This window comes from Temnothorax nylanderi, unplaced genomic scaffold (assembly GCF_030848795.1).
Source record: "Temnothorax nylanderi isolate EJ_2023f unplaced genomic scaffold, tnyl_v1.0 TNYL_tig1261_pilon, whole genome shotgun sequence".
Taxonomy (NCBI): Eukaryota; Metazoa; Arthropoda; class Insecta; order Hymenoptera; family Formicidae; genus Temnothorax; species Temnothorax nylanderi.
Genome location: NW_027250323.1, coordinates 4,505 through 27,142, shown reverse-complemented (window position 1 = coordinate 27,142; position 22,638 = coordinate 4,505). Strand labels below are relative to the sequence as shown.

At 35.1% G+C, this 22,638-nt stretch overlaps 5 protein-coding genes across 11 annotated transcripts; all 5 read right to left on the bottom strand.

Annotated features, from left to right (window-relative positions):
* Positions 1 to 2,482: 2,482 nt before the first annotated feature.
* On the bottom strand, positions 2,483 to 4,500 carry LOC139787083 (uncharacterized). Its single transcript, XM_071726173.1, has one exon. It carries the CDS (start codon positions 4,124 to 4,126, stop codon positions 2,483 to 2,485), a length of 1,644 nt encoding a protein of 547 aa, XP_071582274.1. The 5' UTR covers positions 4,127 to 4,500.
* Positions 4,501 to 5,605: 1,105 nt separating this feature from the next.
* Positions 5,606 to 8,514, bottom strand: LOC139787084 (uncharacterized). Its single transcript, XM_071726174.1, has 3 exons — positions 8,384 to 8,514; positions 7,090 to 8,317; positions 5,606 to 7,012 (listed from the first exon to the last, which is right to left on the bottom strand). The coding sequence occupies exons 1-3, from the start codon at positions 8,389 to 8,391 to the stop codon at positions 7,007 to 7,009; spliced, it is 1,242 nt and encodes a 413-aa protein (XP_071582275.1). The 5' UTR covers positions 8,392 to 8,514; the 3' UTR covers positions 5,606 to 7,006.
* A 1,991-nt stretch (positions 8,515 to 10,505) lies between these two features.
* On the bottom strand, positions 10,506 to 14,018 carry LOC139787085 (brefeldin A-inhibited guanine nucleotide-exchange protein 1-like). 4 transcript variants are annotated; one of them, XM_071726176.1, is made up of 7 exons: positions 13,830 to 14,018; positions 12,653 to 13,431; positions 12,232 to 12,468; positions 11,865 to 12,121; positions 11,552 to 11,762; positions 11,086 to 11,471; positions 10,506 to 11,016 (listed from the first exon to the last, which is right to left on the bottom strand). In XM_071726176.1, exons 2-3 carry the CDS (start codon positions 13,296 to 13,298, stop codon positions 12,356 to 12,358), a joined length of 759 nt encoding a protein of 252 aa, XP_071582277.1. In that variant the 5' UTR covers positions 13,299 to 13,431; positions 13,830 to 14,018; the 3' UTR covers positions 10,506 to 11,016; positions 11,086 to 11,471; positions 11,552 to 11,762; positions 11,865 to 12,121; positions 12,232 to 12,355. The 4 variants fall into 4 exon arrangements, with proteins under 4 accessions (XP_071582277.1, XP_071582280.1, XP_071582278.1 ...); XM_071726179.1 differs by lacking the exon at positions 13,830 to 14,018 and adding an exon at positions 13,574 to 13,643; XM_071726177.1 differs by lacking the exon at positions 13,830 to 14,018 and adding an exon at positions 13,545 to 13,580.
* On the bottom strand, positions 10,978 to 12,309 carry LOC139787087 (GTPase-activating protein and VPS9 domain-containing protein 1-like). Its single transcript, XM_071726184.1, has 5 exons — positions 12,232 to 12,309; positions 11,865 to 12,121; positions 11,704 to 11,762; positions 11,086 to 11,471; positions 10,978 to 11,016 (listed from the first exon to the last, which is right to left on the bottom strand). The coding sequence occupies exons 1-5, from the start codon at positions 12,307 to 12,309 to the stop codon at positions 10,978 to 10,980; spliced, it is 819 nt and encodes a 272-aa protein (XP_071582285.1).
* A 2,875-nt stretch (positions 14,019 to 16,893) lies between the features above and the next one.
* LOC139787086 (uncharacterized) lies at positions 16,894 to 19,996 on the bottom strand. Of its 4 annotated transcripts, XM_071726183.1 has the most exons (6): positions 19,786 to 19,996; positions 19,486 to 19,627; positions 18,118 to 18,203; positions 17,877 to 18,032; positions 17,577 to 17,766; positions 16,894 to 17,518 (listed from the first exon to the last, which is right to left on the bottom strand). In XM_071726183.1, exons 4-6 carry the CDS (start codon positions 17,938 to 17,940, stop codon positions 17,194 to 17,196), a joined length of 579 nt encoding a protein of 192 aa, XP_071582284.1. In that variant the 5' UTR covers positions 17,941 to 18,032; positions 18,118 to 18,203; positions 19,486 to 19,627; positions 19,786 to 19,996; the 3' UTR covers positions 16,894 to 17,193. The 4 variants fall into 4 exon arrangements, with proteins under 4 accessions (XP_071582284.1, XP_071582283.1, XP_071582282.1 ...); XM_071726182.1 differs by having other exon boundaries at positions 18,118 to 19,627; XM_071726181.1 differs by having other exon boundaries at positions 17,877 to 18,203; positions 19,786 to 19,995.
* Between the last annotated feature and the right edge of the window lie 2,642 nt (positions 19,997 to 22,638).

Sequence of the window (22,638 nt, the reverse complement as noted above, 5' to 3'; positions counted from 1 at the left end):
AATTTTATTTTAAGCCTTTCTAAACAGGGTGCGTATATAAAGCATCCATAGTCTGCCACAGATCGAACCAAACTTTTGTACAAATTCAGAGCTGTGTTGCAATCTGACCCTCTCGTTACATTATTCAGATACTTTAAAATGTAATTTGCTTTCTCTATTTTCGCCCTAACTTCTGCTACTTGATTTTCAAATTTTAGTTGGTTATCTATCCTAATACCTAAAAACCTAGCTTCTTTTTTGCACTCTATTTTTGTTCCCTGGAGATCTATATACATTTCCCCGTCAATAACCCCGTGTCTATTGAACTCTACTAGGTTGGTTTTTTGAGGTTCAAGTTCTAAGCCTATTGCTGCCAAATTTTTTGCTATCGTGTTAACTGCCTTTTCTAGCTTTCTTCTATTTTCTTTCCTATCCTTTCCTATAACATACATACTTCTGTCGTCTGCAAATTCTAAATCTACTATGTCTCTCTCTACTCCTTTGTCGCTTTCATACGTGTTAACTTCATATAAAGCTGGACTTAATACCGAACCTTGTGGTAATCCTTTTCTAACTATTCTAGATATTGTCCTGTCCCCGTCAATTACGAATTCTACTTCTCTATCGTCTAGCCATGTATCAATAAAATCTATAATTTTCTTCGGGCAATCCATTTTAATCAGCCTGTTTTTCAATAGTGGAATTGAACGTTATCGTATGCCGAAGAAACGTCTAAGAAGGCTGCCAGACAATATTCTCCTTTTAGTATTGCAGTTTTCGCGTCCGCTGTTATTTTTGTCAGGTTCTCTATACAAGATTTGCCTCTTCTGAATCCGTTTTGTAATCTATTAAATTTTTTTTCCTTCTCCATCCACCATATCAGTCTTTCATTCACAAGTCTCTCCATTAATTTTCCCATGCAAGAAGAAAGTGAGATTGGTCGTACTTTATTCTTATTTACCTTGTCTATGAAGAATACCTGGTATTTTCTCCATTCCTCTGGGAATCCTTTACCTCTCCATATTTCATTAAATATATCAAGCAGTATTCTAAGAATACCTTTTGGTAGTTCCTTTATCATCTGGTAATCAATTCCGTCTTTACCCGGAGATGAGTCCTTTTTGATCATTTTGATAGCTCTCATCAATTCTTCCCCTGAAAATTCTCTGTCTAGTAAGTTGTTTTCTTCTTTATCGGGTATTTTAATTTTTTGTGACACACTTGGAGCTGCTAGCTTTTCAATGTCCTTTAGAATAAGTTCCTCCCTTTCGCCGAATTTCCATTTGTTCCACTCTATTTTATTTCTTCCTTTTTTAAAAATCCGCATCATTTTCCACACGTATGACATGTTGCTGTATTTTGTTAAGCCATTGCAAAATTTTTTGAAACTCTCTCTTTTCTTTTGTTTTATCATTTTTCTCATAATGGCTCTGCTTTTCTTATATCCTACGAATGAATGAGTGTTTCCGTTTCTACGATATTCTTCCATTTTTTTCCTCCTTTCCTTCTTAGCTTCTAGGCATTCTCTATCCCACCATATTGCGTGTTGTTTTCTTTTCTTTTTTTGTGTATTCCTTTTGTTGCTGTTTAGATTACCTCTTCTAGTTCTTCTTGGAGTTCTGTTTTCATCTACCTTTTTTCCTGAGGCAACCTTCACCGCGTCAGTGATATGTTTCATTACCGTACTATATTTAGTTTGCAAGTCCTTTCCTGTTATTTCTTCCTTTATTGATTCTATCTTATTCTCCAATATGCCTTTGTATTCTTTCCAGCATGTTTTTTTATTAGCTAATCTATTTGTTTTCTTGGTATAAGGGGTTTCCTCGACTTCAACACTTACTTTTATTGGAAAATGGTCTGATCCCCAAGTGTCCTTAGCCTGTGTGTATTTTAATTTGTCAATGATATTTGCTTCTGAAAAAATTAGATCTATATTAGAAGGGTTTTGATTTATTTCGTTTAATCTTGACATTGTGTCAGTATTCACACACAGGAATCCTGCGTTAAAAAATTTTTCCTGGAGTCCTTCACCGTTAGAATCAGTGTTATTACAGTTCCACAATATGTTGTGTGCATTAAAGTCCCCCATTATTAGTGTGTCCATTCCTTTTCTATTAAACTTCGTTATTTTTGTCCATTCTCCTGGATTAATACTTTTATTCGGCCTTCTGTAAACCCCGATTATGTTCATGCTAGCACTTCCGTATTTTGTCCTAATTCCACAAATGTCGAAATCCTCGTCTAAATCCTTCCAATCATTTATCAGTTCTATTTTTATATCTTTCTTGCAGAAAATAAGAATACCTCCACTATTTCCTCTGCTATTTACTCCAACAGTATTGTATCCCTTTACATTTATTTTTTTAAGGTCTTTAACTTTAGATTCCGTAATTACTGTTATGTCCGTGTTTTTTATATATCCGTCTATTTCCTCTTTTTTTCCGATGTATCCTCTAGCATTCCATAGAACTATTTCTAGTTTTTCTTCTCTGTTCATATTTTATTATTGATATCTTTGTCTTTTTTGAGCGTTTAAATTATTATATGTTTCCCCTTCTGTGTAGATTTCCTCTGTTTCGTCTTCTGTAACTGTGCTTTTAATTCCTATTGTTCTTTCCACTTCTTCTTGAACTACTTTTTTAATTTGGTCTCTAATGAATTTCTTCCAATCCTCTTCTTCGAGTACCTCTTTTATATTTTGATATTGTTGTTTATTTACTATTCTTTCATCTCTGGTTTCCCTTTCTGATTCTTCCTCTTTGTTCCTTTTTGTATTTTCCTCTCTCATTCTATCTTTCCTACTTGATAAATTACTTGACTCTGTTTCTCTACTTCTTGCTAACATTTTTCTGTCATATTCATTCTCTTTAATTTTATTTAATGTTCTATTATAATATTCCTCTTTTTTAGCTATTCCAGGATTTGTTGCCACCCTGGCGTATGTCCTTTTTTCGTTGTTTTCCGAATTTTCCCTTCTATAACTAGTTTCTTCAAAATTTTCTCTGTTACCTAGGATTTTACTTCTTAGTCTCTCGTCTATTGTTGGCCACGTCTTTTTATTGTATTTGTCATACTCTCTTTCTTCTGTATCTTGTCCATTTATTATCTTCATTGCCTCTGTGTATGACGCGCTGTGGTAAGCCATTACTTTTTTGATTTCCTTATTTTTAATGTATACCGGGCATTTCTTGTCCGTTGCCCTATGACGTCCTCCGCAATTTACACATTTGAACTCGAAGCCGCATGGACCATGAGCCGTGTTGCCGCATCTTCCACAAAGATCGTTCGATTTACAATTATTCTGGAAGTGTCCATATTTGAAACATCTGAAACATTGGCTGACTGATTCAACATAAGGTCTTACTCTTAAGTTACCGAAGCCCTCAAAAATTGTAAATTTTTCCGGAAGTTTATTTCCCTTTACCGTAATTATTATATTATTCGTTTCTTTTATTTCAAGTTTTTTCTCCTCTCTATTATATATTCTTTTTTTCATAACCTCTAATTGCAATATATTATCTTTTTTACCCAAGTTTTCCCATAGTTCCTCTATGCTATACGGCCAATCCGCGATAACCCCTTTACAAAACCTCGATCTATTATCTATGTATACCTGTATTTTATCTTTGTACCTTGTATTTAACCTTTCTATACAGCTATTCGCGTCTTCGTCCTTTCTAAATTTTAACCTCGCTAGATTGAATCTGTCCATCTCGAAATAATCTGGAGTGCATCCTATATTGTGCAACAAGCTCTGAATTTTTACCCTGTTTAGCCCTTTTTTAACGCACATATTTTCTCTAGTTAATTTACAGCACACAACCTTGTACCCTTTTAGCCCTGGTTCGAAATATTTATTAGCCATTTCTTTCTCTATTTCCTCATTTCTTAACCTACGGTCTTTCTTAACTAACTTACCCCCGACGTTGACAAAAATTACCTCTCTGAAGTTAATGTCCTTATTATTCTCTTTTCCATCTTTTTCTCTTACGTCTGTTATTATTTCCCTTTCTAGTTGCGTCTCGCCCTTGTTTCTCGTTTCTACTAGGTCCGTATCCATATGCATCTCTGAACATCCAGCATCCGTCTTGTCCTTGTTCTTCTCAGTTTTATCTGTCATTTTATCTTCTTTACTAAGCTTTTTCATCCTTTGGTCTGTGATTGCACTTCTGTTTACAGGGTAGTTCCTGATTTCTTCTAATATTAGAACGCTCTTGTTGTTATTACCATAACCTCGCACGTGTGTACCGCTTGAAGGGCCCCCCTTCCGAGGGGGGGCACCGTAGCTTTTCTTAATTATTTCTTTACTAGTTTAACTACGCTACAAGGATCTCCTCCTGTCTCTCTTCCAACGCGCCCGACTCAGTGTTGTTAGCAGAGTAAAAAATGTCGTAACTAAAAAACCTAAAATTTCGTACTAAAATAGGAATTTTGGTAACTTTTAGGTTGGGAAACCTGCCAAGAAGAACTCACAAAATTGCATGGGAAGCGTCCCATTTGACCACGTTGAGCTCTTGCGTCTGATTGGTATACATTTTTAGATCTAAAGGAATATGCCAATAAGATGCAAGAGCTCACTGAGCGTTAAGCCCGGTGTCCACGATGCTAGAACTGCGTCCGAGTTTTGGTTTAAGCCAATCAACTTGCAGCTCTTACAGTAAAGTAACAGTTTCATTGGCTTAAACCGAAACTCGGACACAGTTCTAGCATCGTGGACACAAGGCTTTAAGCCTTGTGTGTACACGATACTAGAAATCGGTCCGAGTTTCGGTTTAAGCCAATGAAACTGCTGCTTTTCTGTAAGAGCTGCAAGTTGATTGGCTTAAACCGAAACTCGGACCAATTTCTAGTATCGTGTACACAAGGCTTTAGAGCTGCAATTTGATTGGCTAAAGCCTTGTGTCTACGATGCTAGAACTGCGTCCAAGTTTCGGTTTAAGCCAATGAAACTGCTGCTTTTCTGTAAGAGCTGCAAGTTGATTGGCTTAAACCGAAACTCGGACCAATTTCTAGTATCGTGTACACAAGGCTTTAGAGCTGCAATTTGATTGGCTAAAGCCTTGTGTCTACGATGCTAGAACTGCGTCCAAGTTTCTGTTTAAGCCAATGAAACTGCTGCTTTTCTGTAAGAGCTGCAAGTTGATTGGCTTAAACCGAAACTCGGACCAATTTCTAGTATCGTGTACACAAGGCTTTAGAGCTGCAATTTGATTGGCTAACACGATACTAGAAATCGGTCAGAGTTTCGGTTTAAGCCAATGAAACTGCTGCTTTTCTGTAAGAGCTGCAAGTTGATTAGCTTAAACCGAAACTCGGACCGATTTCTAGTATCGTGGACACAAGGCTTTAGTGAGCTGCCGTGTTTCTAAATGCACTCACTCACAACGACCGGTGCCTAGACATTTTCCTCTGAGTCAAGCTTTAATAAGGAAAGTCGATCCTCATTGGATATCGCGCGTCACGTGCGACGTTAATCGCACTAGTGCGCTGAAGCCATAAGTAGCGATTTGACGTGATTGGTTCTTACCGTTAGGTCCCACCAATCACGTCAAATTGCTACTTAGCTGCTCAGTGAGCGGTTGCGCTCCTGGATGCGTGTATTGCGGGTTGCAGGGGCAAGCTAACATTTTTTAATAAAAGCAAACTTTAATTAAAACAGAAATATACATACATACTATATTGTCCATAAACAAAAAATCATCACATTGTACAACTTTTTTTAAGTATTCCAACATAAAAAATCACAGAATTATAGCAATTTGAGAAGTATTAATTATTTTAAATATTACTGAACAAATAAAAAGTTAGTATTTCCATTTACTAAGAACTAAAAAACTATTGCTTTAAGAACTTACAACTTATTAAATTTGAAAAAGAAAATAAGAACACTTAGTAGTAGTAACCATGTAACAAAATATAGATTCAAACTTTTCTTCTTAGAAACTACATAAATAGATAAATTATTATCATATTATCACTCAAATAATACTCAGGTTACAATTACAGCCATGAGGTGAAAGTTGTTCCTAAACTAAAATAGTTAATGTACTCTAATTTAAAGATATGTAATTATTAAGTATGTAATTATTTCCTGTACTCAATTTTTCGCTTCATAAGAGATTCACTAGGAACCCATGAATGACATTCTAAATTACCTAATAGACTTTTAGAATGCAAAATAGCATCACATGTTTCCACATTCAATCTGTTTCTAGTTTTTGTTTTTATTAAGTTTAGGGCTGAGAATACACGTTCTGCCGCAGCAGAAGAATGTGGAAGGCTAATAATACCTTTAACCAAAACAGACAAATGTGGAAACATTGGATTACCTAAAGTATTTTTCATAGCAAAAATACTTTTCCAAAATTCGTCAAAATCCATGTTTAAATTTTTTAAATCATTACATTCTGGAATAAGCCTCCATTCAAAATCTAAGCTGTTTACGTCAGTAACCAATGAAGGAAAATACTTGGTGCTCTCTACTACAATAGAGTCTTTTTTTCCAGCAATGACATCCTTCGGATTAAAGTATGAGCAAAAATGCAAAATCTCATTTTTAAAGGAAAATCGTTTTCTTATTTGGCTACTCAACTCAATATAAAAATCCAGACATTTATTCTAAACTGATGCAAATCTCTTTGTTCCACATTTTCTGAAGCAAAAAGTATATTGACTTTAGGTCCTAAATAGATCTCTTCTAATAAATGAAAATTTCGTGGATTTTTTGGATTAACATCATCAAGCAATGTCTTATCAAGCACATCCTTTCTTATAAAGTTTTTCAAAATTGTTTTGTATAATGTGCTGAGTCTATTGGTCAACATGCATATCTTGCTTTTTTCGCTTTGAAATTCAATGTTCAGAGCATTTACAATTTCCAAAATATACGAAAGAAAGTAAAAATACGCTTTTGTGACAGCACTTCTCAAATTGTCAAGAATGCTTTGAAAACTCACAAGATTTTCAGAGAGGACAGCATCTTGAAAGACAAGGATAAGCGAATTCCAATGCTGTAGAATTCTGTTGACTACACCTACAAAACACAAAACAAATAAACAAATAAACAAATAAACAAATAAATAACTTTTTGAGTTCAAATATAAAACTTACTTCTAGTGATAGCCACTGAGTTTGGGAAGGTTTTAAAATCTTATGAGGTTTTTCGTTCAAGAAAATCTGACACTCTTCTAGAAATATTTGTCTTTGACTGCTGTTGCTAAAGAAATTATATATTCCTCTTGCAAAATCTTCAATTTCAGGTGGCAGCTTAGTAGCAGCTGCAGACGAACAAAGATGAAAAGAGTGACACACACATCCCATCACAAACAAATTAGGATTGTGTCTCTTGAAATGTGCTTGAACTCCTTTTATATTGCCCATCATTACACTCGCATTGTCTGCAGCAAAACAAAGCATTTTTTCCACTGGAACTTTATGCTTGTTTAAAAGTTCAATGATTGCATTGTACAGACTTTCAGCAGTACAGCTATTTACTTTGATCAAACCAAAAAAATGGTCGTAATCATTTTCTTCAAAAAAACGCATTACAACTGCCAATGATTTGTTGGTAGAGACATCCGTTGTTTCATCAATAATAAGTGAATATCCTACTGACTCAATAGCTCTTTTTGTTATAATTTCTATTGCTTCTGGTTGAAAGCAGTCTGTAGTGATGAGAGTAGCCTTTCTTCTTGCAATGTTCATATCTTTTAGTGTTTGAATGTCACTACAGACAGACAGTAAAAATTTAGGGAAATGATCCATGAGTAAAAAAGGTAAATTATGCTCATGTAAGAACATAACACATTTGAATTCAGCTGCACGGGCTTTGGCTTCTCTAGTTCTTAATTCTAATTTTTTTGCATCAGAATAAATATTTGTAATTTTTGGTAGGTTTGTTTTCTTCTCATTATTTTTATGAAAATCTGTTAGTTTGTGGCGTTCGAGATGAGTAATACCTCCTTTATAAGATTTTTTGCAAACTTTACAATAAATCCTTCCACTTTCTTCTTCACACCAGTTTCCTACTTTACTCTTCCACTCCTGTTTAAACTTCTGTTCATACTTTTTTCTTTTTCGAGTGTTTGGCCTTTTTAGTTTTGAATCAACAGAAGCATTTTGAATCTCAGTATCTGAAAACTCAATATCTGAGGCTTCAATATCTGAGATCATTTCCTCATGATGTGCCACCTCATCATGCTCTGTACCTTCACCAAGAGTGGAGGAACTGTTATTCACTGGCTCAGGCTCAATATTTTCTTTATTAATAAAACTATTTAGCTCCACAGCTTTAAGTGCTTCATTGCTTGAGCCAGCTTTTGGTTCTCGTATTAGCCACCTATATTATTAAAATAAAACAGTTTATTTATTAACTTATTCATTCAAAATAAAAATGTATACTTACTTATCCATTCTATGTATCAAAAAGTACAAATAAGATATCCTAAAATCTTAAAAAGGAGAGAAAACTAGTTACATTTTAAGTTAGGTTATAACATTTAACTTTTTGACATAAACATTTGTCGCTATTGGGCGCATTCAGTACTACGACCGCTCACTGAGCACTCAGGGAGCGCTCGCATCTGATTGGTATATTCCTTTATGCTGCGTTCCCACTATACGCGTCGCGCGTCGCGTCACGACGCCGCGTCATGAGTTATCCAATCAAAACATTCCATTTTATTACGTTATTTGTGACGGGATCAAAATGGGATGTTTTGATTGGATAACTCATGACGCGGCGTCGTGACGCGACGCGCGACGCGTATAGTGGGAACGCAGCATTAGGGCTCAGTCACAATAAAAGGAATAAGGAATAGGATAAAGGAATAAGGAATAAGGCATGTTGCATCTCACTTTAATGTACGTGTACTGAAGTGAGATGCGACATTCCCTTATTCCTTATTCCTTTATCTTATTCCTTATTTTTGTCATTGTGACTGAGCCCTTAAGCCTTGTGTCCACGATGCTAGAAATCGGTCCGAGTTTCGGTTATAAGCCAATGAAATTGCTGCTTTTCTGTAAGAGCTGCAAGTTGATTAGCTTATAACCGAAACTCGGACCGATTTCTAGCATCGTGGACACAAGGCTTTAGACCTAAAAATGTACATCAATGGGAGCTTTCCAGCAAGCGACACAAGTCGACACGAGTGTCGTTTTGTCTTTGTTACTCATTGCTAAAAAGAAAGATAGAACGACGTTCGTGTCGACTTGTGTCGCTTGCTGGAAAGCTCCCAATGTCATCAATCAGATGCGAGCGCTCAGTGAGCGGTCGTAGTACTAAATGTATCGAGTGGGGTCCGATTGACCACGTTGCTAATTGGTCAAATTTAAATAAAATCTTTCAATTGGTCGGTACAGCAGAAAATACCTAGGCACAGGTCGTTGTGGTCAATTGTAACGTGGTCAAACGGGACGCTCCCAATGTATCCATTGACGTTTGAAACTAGGATATTTGTGTTAAAAATTTACACTATTGCCAAATTCAGCAATTGTTTTTTAATTTACATTTTTACGTTTACAGAATAAAATAAAAATTTTAATTTTATTTTAAATATTTAAAATAAAATTAGGTTATACGTAAAGTCGTAAAAATGTAACAAATATAAAAAAGTGGTAACAACGTAATAAAAAGACACAGTTCGTAATAAAAATATTACAATTGTAATGATGCTAACAACACTGGCCCGACTGGTAAACGACTATACTATCGCTTTCTAAATTTTCTCTTTCGCTCGTTACGTCTGCTCTCTACAACGTCCGCCATCCAACCCTTCTGAGCGAGAACGAGAAGCTGGGACGGACTCGCGCGCGCAACGCACAACTCGCGATCGGTGTAACTCGTTTAACTGTCCGACTCCAACTCGAGTTATGAAGTGTGATTAAAAAGGTTTGTGAGTCACCCAGATAATTTTAATTAAATATTTATAAACTCGGTAATTATATATATAGCCGAAATATAGATTTTTAGTTATTCATGTTAAAAGAAGAAGGCGCTAGTGTTCCCGAAGGTCCGTCTGCAGTCAGAATTAATATATATAAACGTTTTAAAAATTATTTTATACTGAAATAAATAAATATACAGGCTATAAGCCTGTATAGTTATAAGCGATAGTTGCTAATTGCGTTCCATCTTGAATTTTTTTACAGTCGTTTATTAGGATTGCCCTGCTTTTAAATTGAACGCTTTTAAATGTATTATTATTAAACTACTGATATCGATATATTATTAGTAATTTAATATTAAAGCTTGACAGAGTGACGTAAACTAATTCGCTCAAAGTATTAACAAGTATTATGCGTTCAAATTCTCGAAAGCTATAGCTTCTTTACTATGCTCTCTCTTTATGTCGATCGATTCGGATAAAAATCTCCGAAGTCTTTCTTTCTCTCGCGATATTCCTGATACATAATCCTAGAGTAAAACTGTACAAAAGCTCTACGAAAGTGGCGATATTTTTCAAGGATCTGGTTCGAGTCTCGGCTCTTGGGGAAGGTGCGCATGTAGAAAGAGTACGTCAAGACAGTTTATCCTGCTAAATGGTTATCAATTCTCTATAAGTTCTGTATTGTTTACACATAAATTATAGAATATCTAAACGTTTCTTTTTTTTCGATGTCCTGCGAAATTGTACAATAGAGTTACAAATAAAAATAAAGCCACACTTTACGTATATTCAGTCTTTGCTAATGTTACATAATAACGTGCGAAAGAACTAACAGACTATTTAAGAGGCTATTTAAGAATTTTAATCAAGATACTGGAAGCATAAAACTGTTCAGCTAGCTTTACACAAGATATTGGTCTTCTTCTTTATGAAATCGTCAAATTATGATTATGATACATTTCTACATTATCACCAGCATCGAATCTAATCTTATTTATCGTGATACTCTTGAGAAACTGTTAATCCATTGTCTTAATAAACTCGATCGCGGCGCAGAACTGCGTCCACCAATATTGTTCCTCTCCCTCCAATCGATTCCCGTAAAAGCTGTCTACATATTGAACAGTCGATACAACGACGGCGGATTAGTCTGAAATTAAGCACACGTTAACAATCACTCTTCTTGCTAAAATCACATATTCTATTTTCAATCGCATACCTTGATTATGACATAGACCAGCACGGGAGTCAGATCGTCGGCAGCAGGTATGCCTCTTTCCGACGCCATGGAGAGGAGATTCATGATGGTAGTCGCGCAACGAAATACACACTGCAACTTATCCCTAGGAGTCTTATACGCCGATATCACAGCCAATTCAGCCTGCGCCCATGACCAGGGGCATTCGTAATGATAAACCTTTGGAATGCGTAGGTCCTTGTGATTTGGAGTTACGACTTTCGCCAACTTTTTGATGTGACCGTGAAGAAGCTGGTCCCTATATACATCTCCATCTTCATTTAGATAGAGCGCATTGTGGTATACCCGTGCCATGACGGTTCTTTCCACCACGACTCTCGCCAAATCTAACTGGTTGGCGCTCGCCGCTGAAAGTAAGAAGTAAGTTCAGACGTCTCTGAGCACTCCGCTAAGATCAATTGCGAGATAAATAATTATATTCATGTACATTGCCAGATCGGATCGTTGTCCATTTCCGCGTGGACCTTTCCTAGAAAATTATCCACGAGATCCTGTTTCTCGTCAGCTAGCGTAAGCTTTTTAAACTCTTCGCAGAAACGCAGGAGGAAAGCCTCCTTTTTTCCAAAAATACCCTCACACAAACGGATACAAGATGATTATTGATAGCATCCTGATCGCACTTAACTCGCACGCATAATCTGGAAAATATTATTATTAAACGGTTAACATCTTACATTTAAACATATTTTACATTTACTTATACATTACATACAAAGATGATATTTATATATAAACAGTACCTATCTAAGTGAGCTAATGTCGACAGCAATCCTTGACGACATCTGATTAAATATGCGATATAAGGAGATCGTTTTTGATAATCCTCTCGAAGTGATTTGAAGAGCTTTCTACATCCATCGTCATTAAATAGACGCACGCAACGTAAAGTTTCATGAAGATGAGCTATTAATGCCCTATCCTGCAGGTTTATAGCTTCTGCCAATTGTAGTTGTAAAAACGCAACCAGTTCGTTTTCTTTCTGCGACCAACAATGTCTCTGTAATAAAATTTTATATGCCAATATTTGAACATTAAGTAATTAAGTAATCCATAAAAAAATCACACTTTGTTTTGTACGCCATGATTAAAAAATAATACAATAAATACCTCTGAAGTATTCCATGGAATGTGTTGAAGGTCAGCAGTGCTAAGTACTAAGTACCATACGTAATTTTCTTTTAGCATCCGCAAAAGCATAAGAGAGTTCTACATTATTCGGATCGATTGAAAGTCATCTTTCGTCTTCCACCTCTTTTGTACGGGACTGATTGCTTTCGACCAAGACTGTATCGCTAGCTGCGCTTGGCTTTCTTCTGTATTTCGCTAATATATCATCGGTAGTATCTGAAATTAATCAAAAGAACAATTTATTACTGTCTAAAACTTGCAGGAAAACTTTTCCTTTTTTTTAGCATTACTTTCCGATTTATCTTCGATTCGATTCTACAAAACTATTAAAACAGAAACCGTTTATATTGTAACAAAATAATATACGATAATTGTTAATAGTTATTTATTAATATCTTACCGCCCGCGACATTACCGGATGATGTTACATCTTCCAACATAATCTTGCGTAATCTGTGCCTGCACACATCGACGCCATCGCCACCAGCTTCTCGATCGAAACATCTGTCGTCCGTCACGCGGATTGCTTTACCTCTACGATTTCTCAATGACAATTTTAATTTACCAGGAGCATTCTCTGGACTTAGCTTGGCTTCAGTTTCGCCGTTTGCTATGACAGAACCCTCCTGCTGATGTTCCCCATCAAGCCTCACATTCTCTTCCTCCGCCTGAGTCTCTATTCGCGCGAAGAGCACGTTGATCATCTGCGTGAGAGTCGCATGGGCTGTTGTTTGATTCATCAGGTTGCGCGATGCCAAGTAAACGTTGTAAACAGTACGAATTGTTAACAATACCGTACCCTCGTGTATCTCCACATGCTGGCTTGTCATTACAGTCAGCAAAGCTTTAATAATCTGCAGCTGCACACCCTCATCGGTCTGTAGACCGGTGAAGCAACCGCAAATTGTCTCGACAATGCGCACAATCAGCAACTTGTTAGGCTCCGTTGAATCAGGCACATTGCCAGTGAGATGGCCATATGCGATTAACTTCTGCAGGCAGTCCAGTGCTGTGTCATCACAATCCGCGGTGACTTGCTCTGACATGCTAACTCAAATGGCAAGAAGTACTTCTCAGCGGTAATGACATTTGAGTCGCTCTTGGGCTATGGCAGGGCGTTTGAGATAACCTCTTCACCCTGCACAACTGGTACATCTTTGATCTCGTTACGGAGGTCCTCTGCAAGATGGAAATATATGAGTGACAAACTTAATTAGCAACTATCGCTTATAGCTACAGGCTTATTATAGCCTGTATATTTATTTATTTCAGTATAAAATAATTTTTAAAACGTTTATATTAATTCTGACTGCAGACGGACCTTCGGGAACACTAGCGCCTTCTTCTTTTAACATGAATAACTAAAAATCTATATTTCGGCTATATAATTACCGAGTTTATAAATATTTAATTAAAATTATCTGGGTGACTCACAAACCTTTTTAATCACACTTCATAACTCTTCATACAAAATACAAACGATTCCATATAAAAACTTTTATTAATTTATCTATTTCGGCTAAATGCATGGTGTAAAAATAAATAATTAATTACAATTAAACGAATGACTCACAAACCTTTTCAATTGCACTTCAAAAGTCTTCATACGAAATACAAACGATTTCATATAGAGATTCTTTAAAAAGACGTTCATTTCCGGCTAAATACATACGAATCGATTTTCCATGCAGTCTACGCGCTTCACGCGTAAAGGTGCGTTTTCACTCATGTCGAGATGTAGGCGACATCATATATCGGAGTCGCCGACATCGTATATCGTAGCCGCCTACGTCGTGTAAGATGATCGCCGACAACGTGTAACCATGGTCGCCGATATCATGTAATCATGGTCGCCGTCATCGGCGTTATCGTATAACATAGACATATAAGACGCAATTTTGTAGTAAAGGTTATAAAATAATAAGAGTAATAAAAAAGTATTGAAAAATATAAATATAAAATATAAAATATAAAAAAATATAGAATATAAAAATATATAAAAAAATATAAAAAATATGGAAAGGACAAGCGTAAGTAAAAAAGTAAATCTGTAAAGAGTAATACACGGAGAAAAAGTTACGGTTGCTACAACAGAATAATAATGTTAATTTTCGCCCATCCATACAAAAGGGTTATGGAAACCATAGTACTCTGGAAGTGACCTATATGGTTGCCCTAACCTTAGTGAGGGTAGCTACTATATGGATGTTGCAACCATAATATATGGATGTTACAACCATAATGAACAAATATTCACCCGACAAAAAAAATTATTTATTTCGAAATTTTATTACTATTTTTTAACTAAATTTGTTTCTTAAGATGCAGTCTATGATTATAAATATTTTCTCGTATTTGAAAAAAACACTTACCTTGGTGGGATTCGAACTCGGGACCTCTGGATCGTGAGCCAACTGCCTTACGTGGTAGACTACTTCTTAATTTAATGTGAGTGTTATATATAGTGTACATATGTCATAACCAGCGAAAATATATAATTTTTCAAAAATTATCTTAAGAAACAAATTCAGTTTAAAAAGAGTAATAAAATTTTGAATTGGATGATATATGATGTAATATTTCTTAATGTCGGGTGAATGTCAGAAACCAGTGTCGGCTCATTACGAAATTTTGTGTTCATAAATATATTTATGAAAAAAGTATATTCATAAAGTTAAAACATCCTTATCAAATCCACTTTATTCTATGCAGAAATTCTTTTGCGCGCGCAATGGAACTAAACTCTCAATCATGCAGTGATTCAGTGCTGTACCGTGCAGCTATATCTTATGGATCTCTCAACCATAATATTTGTGCTGCAGACCACATAAGAGAGATAGCAATAATTCTTTGGTTGAGGCAACCATATACGAGAGTATTGTAACCGAATGTCACGTATCGTAAGAACTACGGTTATGAAAACTGTATAAATGAGCATATCTTAACAGCTACATTCAATGTAATATCAATTTAACTTGAATTCACATACATTTCTTTTTCAATCATAGAGAATGTTGTTGTAACAACCGTAGCAATTTTCTCCGTGTAAATACTGCAGTAATAAATTATGTATACTTGCCAGTAAACCTTATTAGTTTATTTAATTTATAAATTAAAAAACAAAATAAAGATAAAATTAAAAAATAATAATAAAATGTCGGTAATTGTTTAGGAAGACGAAATTCAGCAGTATTCCTGCGGAGTGTGTGGTGCCAAAAATCTTATCCCTGATGAAGAAAATGAGATAGATCACGAATGCTTAAATGGTCTTTCAGTATCTGTTGATACAAATTTTGTTATGCGTCCACGGATAGGTATACTCGAGTACTCGCAACCCGTCGCGTCGCGTAAAAGAGTCACGGTCGGTCTCGCTCCGCGTATACTTGGCGCGAGACACTACCGTGTCTCTTGATATATGTATAATAATAATATTTAAGGGGGTAGACAACCGGCCTTGACAAGCGAAAAAATAGATTTTTTAAGTTAAATATTTAAGAAATAAACAATTCTAAGTATTTGAAACTTTGGCACATATAATTCTATATTCTTTTATAATTATTAAAAAAAAATTATTAATATTAATAATAACTGGAGAGTTATAATTTAATTTACATGTCAGTTTGCGATGTATTTCTTTTCTTTTCAGATATGTTGTTTCTGGAGACCGTATGGTTTCATTGTCTTACCAATTTCGAATGGGAAAATCTACTGTTTCCAATATAATTTTCGAAACATGCACAGCATTATGGAATAAATTATGAGCATCTGTTTTAGAATTGCCAACAATTGAAGATTGGAAAGGAATTGGAAGAGGATTTGAATCTCAGTGGAATTTTCCTAATTGTATAGGTGCAATCGATGGAAAACACATTCCCATACAGGTAAAAGTTTCGTGACTTAAAAAAAAAAATATATATATATATATCTTGTTCTATTTTCTTTTGTAGGCTCCCGCGGGTGCTGGTTCTGAATATTATAATTACAAAGGATTTCATAGTATAGTGTTATTGGCTATATGTGATTATCGTTACGCATTTACGATGTTGGATATTGGAGCTACTGGGCGCCAGAGCGACGGTGGTATTTTCTCACGATCGAAAATGAGAAAATATTTTGAAGAAGACAGAAGATGACACCTTATCCTGATAATAACAAATTGTCACTTGATCAAAGAATTTTCAACTACCGTTTATCGAGAGCTCGAAGAATTATTGAAAATACATTTGGGATTCTTACTGCAAAATGGAGAATACTTCGAAGAACAATAGACGCAAATGTAGAAACAATTGAAGCTATTGTAAAAGCAACGATATGTCTCCATAATTATTTAATAAAAAAGGAAGAGTCGACATATTTTTGCAAGTCAATGGTAGATAGAGAAACAAGAAATGGAGATGTAATTCCAGGTATTTGGCGAAATGATACATCTGAAAATAATTTATTTCAAAATTTGAATCAACCAAATCAAGCTGTATTAAGTCGAGAAGCTTTACAAGTACGAAGAAACTTCACAGAGTTTTTCGCCAATGAAGGAGCAGTACCTTGGCAATTTCACCAAATTTATCGATAATAATGCAATTGACTAGAAAAAAAAAACACTTAAAAAACCTAAATTAAAGAAAATAGATTTTTTCACACACATTTTTTTATTTTTAAAGAAACAATTTTTATTTGTTAGAAATTTGTAATAACATGTTGTTGGAAATAAAATAAAATAAATAAACATGTATTGAAATATAATAAACTGCGTACACACTGCGTGTCAATGATTCCTTTCCTGAGATAATGGGGGAACATATAGAAATTCTAGTAATAGACTAATAGAAATAACCATAATAGCGTCTCTAGATTAATTTCTGTGTTCCCCCCTTACCTCGAAAAAGGAATCATTGACGCGCAGACCGCGCAGTATACATAATTCTTTTTAATATTTCTGTGCGATTATTTTTTTGCTTTATGTACAGTTTCGTGGATACTGAAGAGCACATTGTCGAGATCAGCATCGGGTATACTCATCAGCATCAAGGACTCCATTAATTGTAGAAAATCTCGAATTTTCTTTTCTTTTAAAGTCAATTTTGACTGCGCAGTGTTTTGTGGTAAAGGAGCGGGCAATGGAGGTGGAATTATTGGTGGTGCCTTTGCCAATTCGGTTAAAGCTGACGCTATTTTCTCGATGCCATTATTGTTTTTGTTGGTTCTTCCTCTTCTAATTTTTTCATTAGTTCTATTTTCTTCATCTTCCTCAGGGAAATTATCAATAGTCCTGAAATAGATAATAATCTATAAGATAAAAATTATTTTTTACAGATTTGAATTACTACTTTTGTTTAGTTTGTATTTCTTGAAGAAATGTCAGATTCTCGAAATATGGCCACGATTCGGAAGCAGCGGCAGCAGATCCAGTTGTTTTTGGACGAGAAGCTACTTTTCTCCAAAAATAATCGACCAAACTTTTCCATTTGGATTGAGCCACAATTGGATTAAAGAAAGAAGAGATATCGGGAAATGTATCTAAAATATTTAAAATTATTAAAGAATTAAGGCGAGTTTGTATATTGTGAGAGCACATTTCAGTTTAGTTTAGAAAATTGTTTAGTTTCTAATAAATTTTTAGGTCTTACCTTTCAAGTCTTCCACGATAAAATCCCACGCAATGCTTATTTTAAATTTTGACCTTTCTTTCATAGGAATGCAGTAATTCCATATAATTTCATTATTTTTTACTAATTGAATCAGGTGTGCGATACTTTCAGACGTCCAGACATTGTCTACTTCTCCTGTTTAAAATTTTTTTTTACATCTAGATTTTTCTAAAACCGAAAATTTTTTTTGTTTCGTTGAATTGCCACAATGCTCATTTACTTTATTAATGCACTCATTAATATCTTCTGCCATCTTTTCGCGTTCTCCATTGCCATCAGAAACAAGGTAGCCTGTTTCTGGATCAACTTTTTTAAAAAAACATAATTATAAAATTAAGACGGTTTTGCCCATGGATTTTGGTCCTTCTAAATTAATGTAATTTTGGTGCTTATATTATAAGCATCTTATTTAAACAATTTAATTTACTGCAAAAAATATTACTTTAACCAGGGTGAGACAATATTTTTTGCAATAAATTTAATTATTTAAATAAAATGTTTATTAAAATTACATCAATTTAGACGGACCAAAATCCATGGTCGAAACATCTTGGCGATTAATCTGACCAAAATCAATGGTCGTATTGTCATGACGATTATTATAGTCAGTTGGGTCGATTAACAAGTCTTAACTGTTATTTTGATTAATTATAATTGCTGGCGAAGTAAATGTTACTTGCTCGATAATTATAAAAAACAGAGTTTTAAAAAAATATACCAAATTCTTTAAGCGGGTAGGCAATCTTGACAAGCAAAGAATTTATCTTTTTTCTTTTAAATTAAATATTTAAGAAATAAAAAAACTATGAATATTTGAAATTTTGGCACATGATTCGCTATATTCTTTTATGATTTATTTAAAAAAAGAATCATTAAAAAATATTAATAATAACGGGAGTTATTGCGGTAATGAAGGGAAGCAGTTCAGCAGCTGGTGGTGGACATGAAATCTCGAAAACAACTCCAACGATTTCTTTTAAAAGTTTTTTATAAGTTGTTGAAAACAATATCTAATAAGATATGTCGGAAACAGAATTTCGAAAAAAATTCTTTAAAAATATTTTTTAGTTGCAAAGAAGTATAAAATTGCATTTTCAATTTTATTAGAGAAAATGCAATTTTACACTTTTTTGCAAATAAAATATTTTCTTTTAACAATTTTTTTCGAAATTCTGTTTCCGACACATCCTTAGATATTGTTTTCAACAACTTATAAAAAATTTTTGAAAGAAATCGTTGGAGCCGTTTTTTCGAAATTTCATGTCCACTACCAGCTACTGAACTGCTTCTCTTCATTACCAATAACTCTCCAGTTATTATTAATATTAATAATTTTTTTTAAATAATTATAAAAGAATATAGAATTATATGTGCCAAAGTTTCAAATACTTAGAATTGTTTATTTCTTAAATATTTAACTTAAAAAAAATTATTTTTTCGCTTGTCAAGGCCGGTTGTCTACCCCCTTAAATATTATTATTATACATATATCAAGAGACACGGTAGTGTCTCGCGCCAAGTATACGCGGAGCGAGACCGACCGTGACTCTTTTACGCGACGCGACGGGTTGCGAGTACTCGAGTATACCTATCCGTGGACGCATAACAAAATTTGTATCAACAGATACTGAAAGACCATTTAAGCATTCGTGATCTATCTCATTTTCTTCATCAGGGATAAGATTTTTGGCACCACACACTCCGCAGGAATACTGCTGAATTTCGTCTTCCTAAACAATTACCGACATTTTATTATTATTTTTTTAATTTTATCTTTATTTTGTTTTTTAATTTATAAATTAAATAAACTAATAAAGTTTACTGGCAAGTATACATAATTTATTACTGCAGTATTTATTACTCTTTACAGATTTACTTTTTTACTTACGCTTGTCCTTTCCATATTTTTATATTTTTTTATATATTTTTTATATTCTATATTTTTTTATATTTTATATTTTATATTTTATATTTTTCAATACTTTTTTATTACTCTTATTATTTTATAACCTTTACTACAAAATTGCGTCTTATATGTCTATGTTATACAATAACGCCGATGACGGCGACCATGATTACATGATATCGGCGACCATGGTTACACGTTGTCGGCGATCATCTTACACGACGTAGGCGGCTACGATATACGATGTCGGCGACTCCGATATATGATGTCGCCTACATCTCGACATGAGTGAAAACGCACCTTAATTCGGAACGCACCCTAGCACTAAAGGCCGTGGCACATAGAAAAACTTAAAGCTGATTTATAGAGGCCGTAACCGTTGATTTAAGCCATAATCTTTAAGAAATTGACCAATCACAGTCGATTGTTCTTCTCACATTCGACTGTGATTGGTCAATTTCTTAAAGATTACGGCTTAAATCAACGGTCACGGCCTCTAGGTCAACGGTTAGGCCTAAGCAGTAAAACTGAAGCAGTAAGCAAATCAGCCAATCACAGTCAATAACTTAAAGCACGGCCCTAATGCTAAGACTCCATAGACGCGGCAACGCCGTGCGGCAGAGTGCGTTGACCAATCAACAAATTTGATTTTGCCGCAGATTAACGCAGGCGACTTGCGGCAGCCTTCTGATTGGTCAACGCACTCTGCCGCACGGCGTTGCCGCGTGTATGGAGTCTTAGCATAAGCGGTAGCGAATCCATACCGTTGATTTCCTTATATACTGCTTAAGTTTTACTGCTTAAGTTTTTCTATGTGCCACGGCCTTAACACATAATGCATAAGGATAAGAAAATTGATTGGTCTATTTCCTTATGCATATGTATATGGACCAATCAATTTTCTTATACTTGCATTATGTGACTGTTGTTACACGGCGCCGTTAATCGGGTTTAATAACATCGGTAGTACTTAGACTAGCCAATCACACTCATTCTTTAGAAGAAGGGAATAGCTGTGATTTGCCAGCCTAAGAACTACCGATGTTATTAAACCCGATTAAGGGCGGCGTGTAACAGCGGTCTGTGTTATGCGTAACACCTAACCTTAACCTAACCTATTGTAGACCGGGACTAACCGTTGATTTAAACCGTAAGCTCTAAGGGCCTGAGCAGAATAGCTGACTTATAATTTTAAGACAGTGTTTTATGCTTTAGATCTTTGTTTTTAGCAACGCACAATACTGTCTTATGTCTCAAGTCTTACAATGTTGACACTTTGTACACTCGTTTAAGACTTGAGACACAAGACAGTATTGTGCGTTGCTAAAAACAAAGATTTAAAGCATAAAACACTGTCTTGAAATTATAAGTCAGCTATTCTGCTCAGACACTAAGAAATTGGCCAATCACAGTCGATTATTCTTCTCACATTCGACTGTAATGCGGGGTCTACAATGCGAGTCGCAAAGTCGTGAGTCGCAAGAATTGACCAATCAATCGAATTTGAGGAGAATAATCGACTGTAATTGGTCAATTCTTGCGACTCACGACTTTGCGACTCCCATTGTAGACCCCGCATAATTCCCGGTCTACAATAGGTGTTTTAAGCCCTAAGCCCTAAGAAATTGACCAATCACAGTCAATTATTCTCCTCAAATTCAACTGTGATTGAACAATTTCTTAATGCTTAGGGCCGGTCTACAATGGGTGACGTAACTGTCGTAAGTCGTGAGTCGTAAGAAATTGACCAATCACAATCGAATTTGAGGAGAATAATCAACTAATGATTGGTCAATTTCTTACGATTCACGACTTACGACAGTTACGACATCCATTGTAGACCGGCCCTTAAGAAATTGTTCAATCACAGGCCGGTATTCATAATCAGATCTTATTTCAAGACCGTCTTAAGTAATATCTTAAGATGCTAATACGGCTCTGTAATTGGTTAATGGCCTAGTTTACATCGATCACTTGATACGCGTATTAAATAGTAAATAACTAGTAAATTAGTTTGATTATTGGCTGATCAGTTCAAATATACTATTTGATACGCGTATCAAGAGATCGGTGTAAACTAGGCCAATGACATCTTAAGATTGTACTTAAGATGGTCTTAAATATAAGAACCGACTATACCGGCCACAGTTGAATTTGAGGAGAATAATTGACTGTGATTGGTCAATTTCTTAGGGCTTAGGGCTTAAAACACCTATTGTAGATGGGAACTAATTGGTCAATTTCTTAGGGCTTATGGCTTAAATCAACAACGGTTAAGGCCATTGCACGTAACAAAGTTTTAGGCTGCGGTCACATGGACTGATATTTTCCGCGTAAGGATGCCGTCCCATGCAGGACGGAATTTCGGAAAACGGAATCTCGGAATCATTCTGATTGGTTAGCCTCATGGGGCTTGTACTGTGCCCCATGGGGCTAACCAATCAGAATGATTCCGAGATTCCGTTTTCCGAAATTCCGTCCTGCATGGGACGGCACCCTTAGGGTGCTGTCACATGGCAGTCAGAAATTCGGAAAACGGAATCTCGGAAAAGTCCGAAATTTTTGTGACTGGGCTCCCCATGGACTGATATTTCCGGAATAAGTAAAATTGAAAAAATTATTTTTATTGTTTTAGAAGAAAAAAGATACTTACCGTAGTAGTAGAGTCTATTAAAAAATAAAGCTTTGACGTATTTTTTATTATACTCTAAAATTATATAGAAATTTCTTTAATTTAAAAATATGTTAAGGTTAGAATGCCATTTAGTTTTCTGTAAAAGTCGTTCCATGGGGAGCCCGGCCCTTGAAAAATCGCACCGATCGAGCTGACTCTGA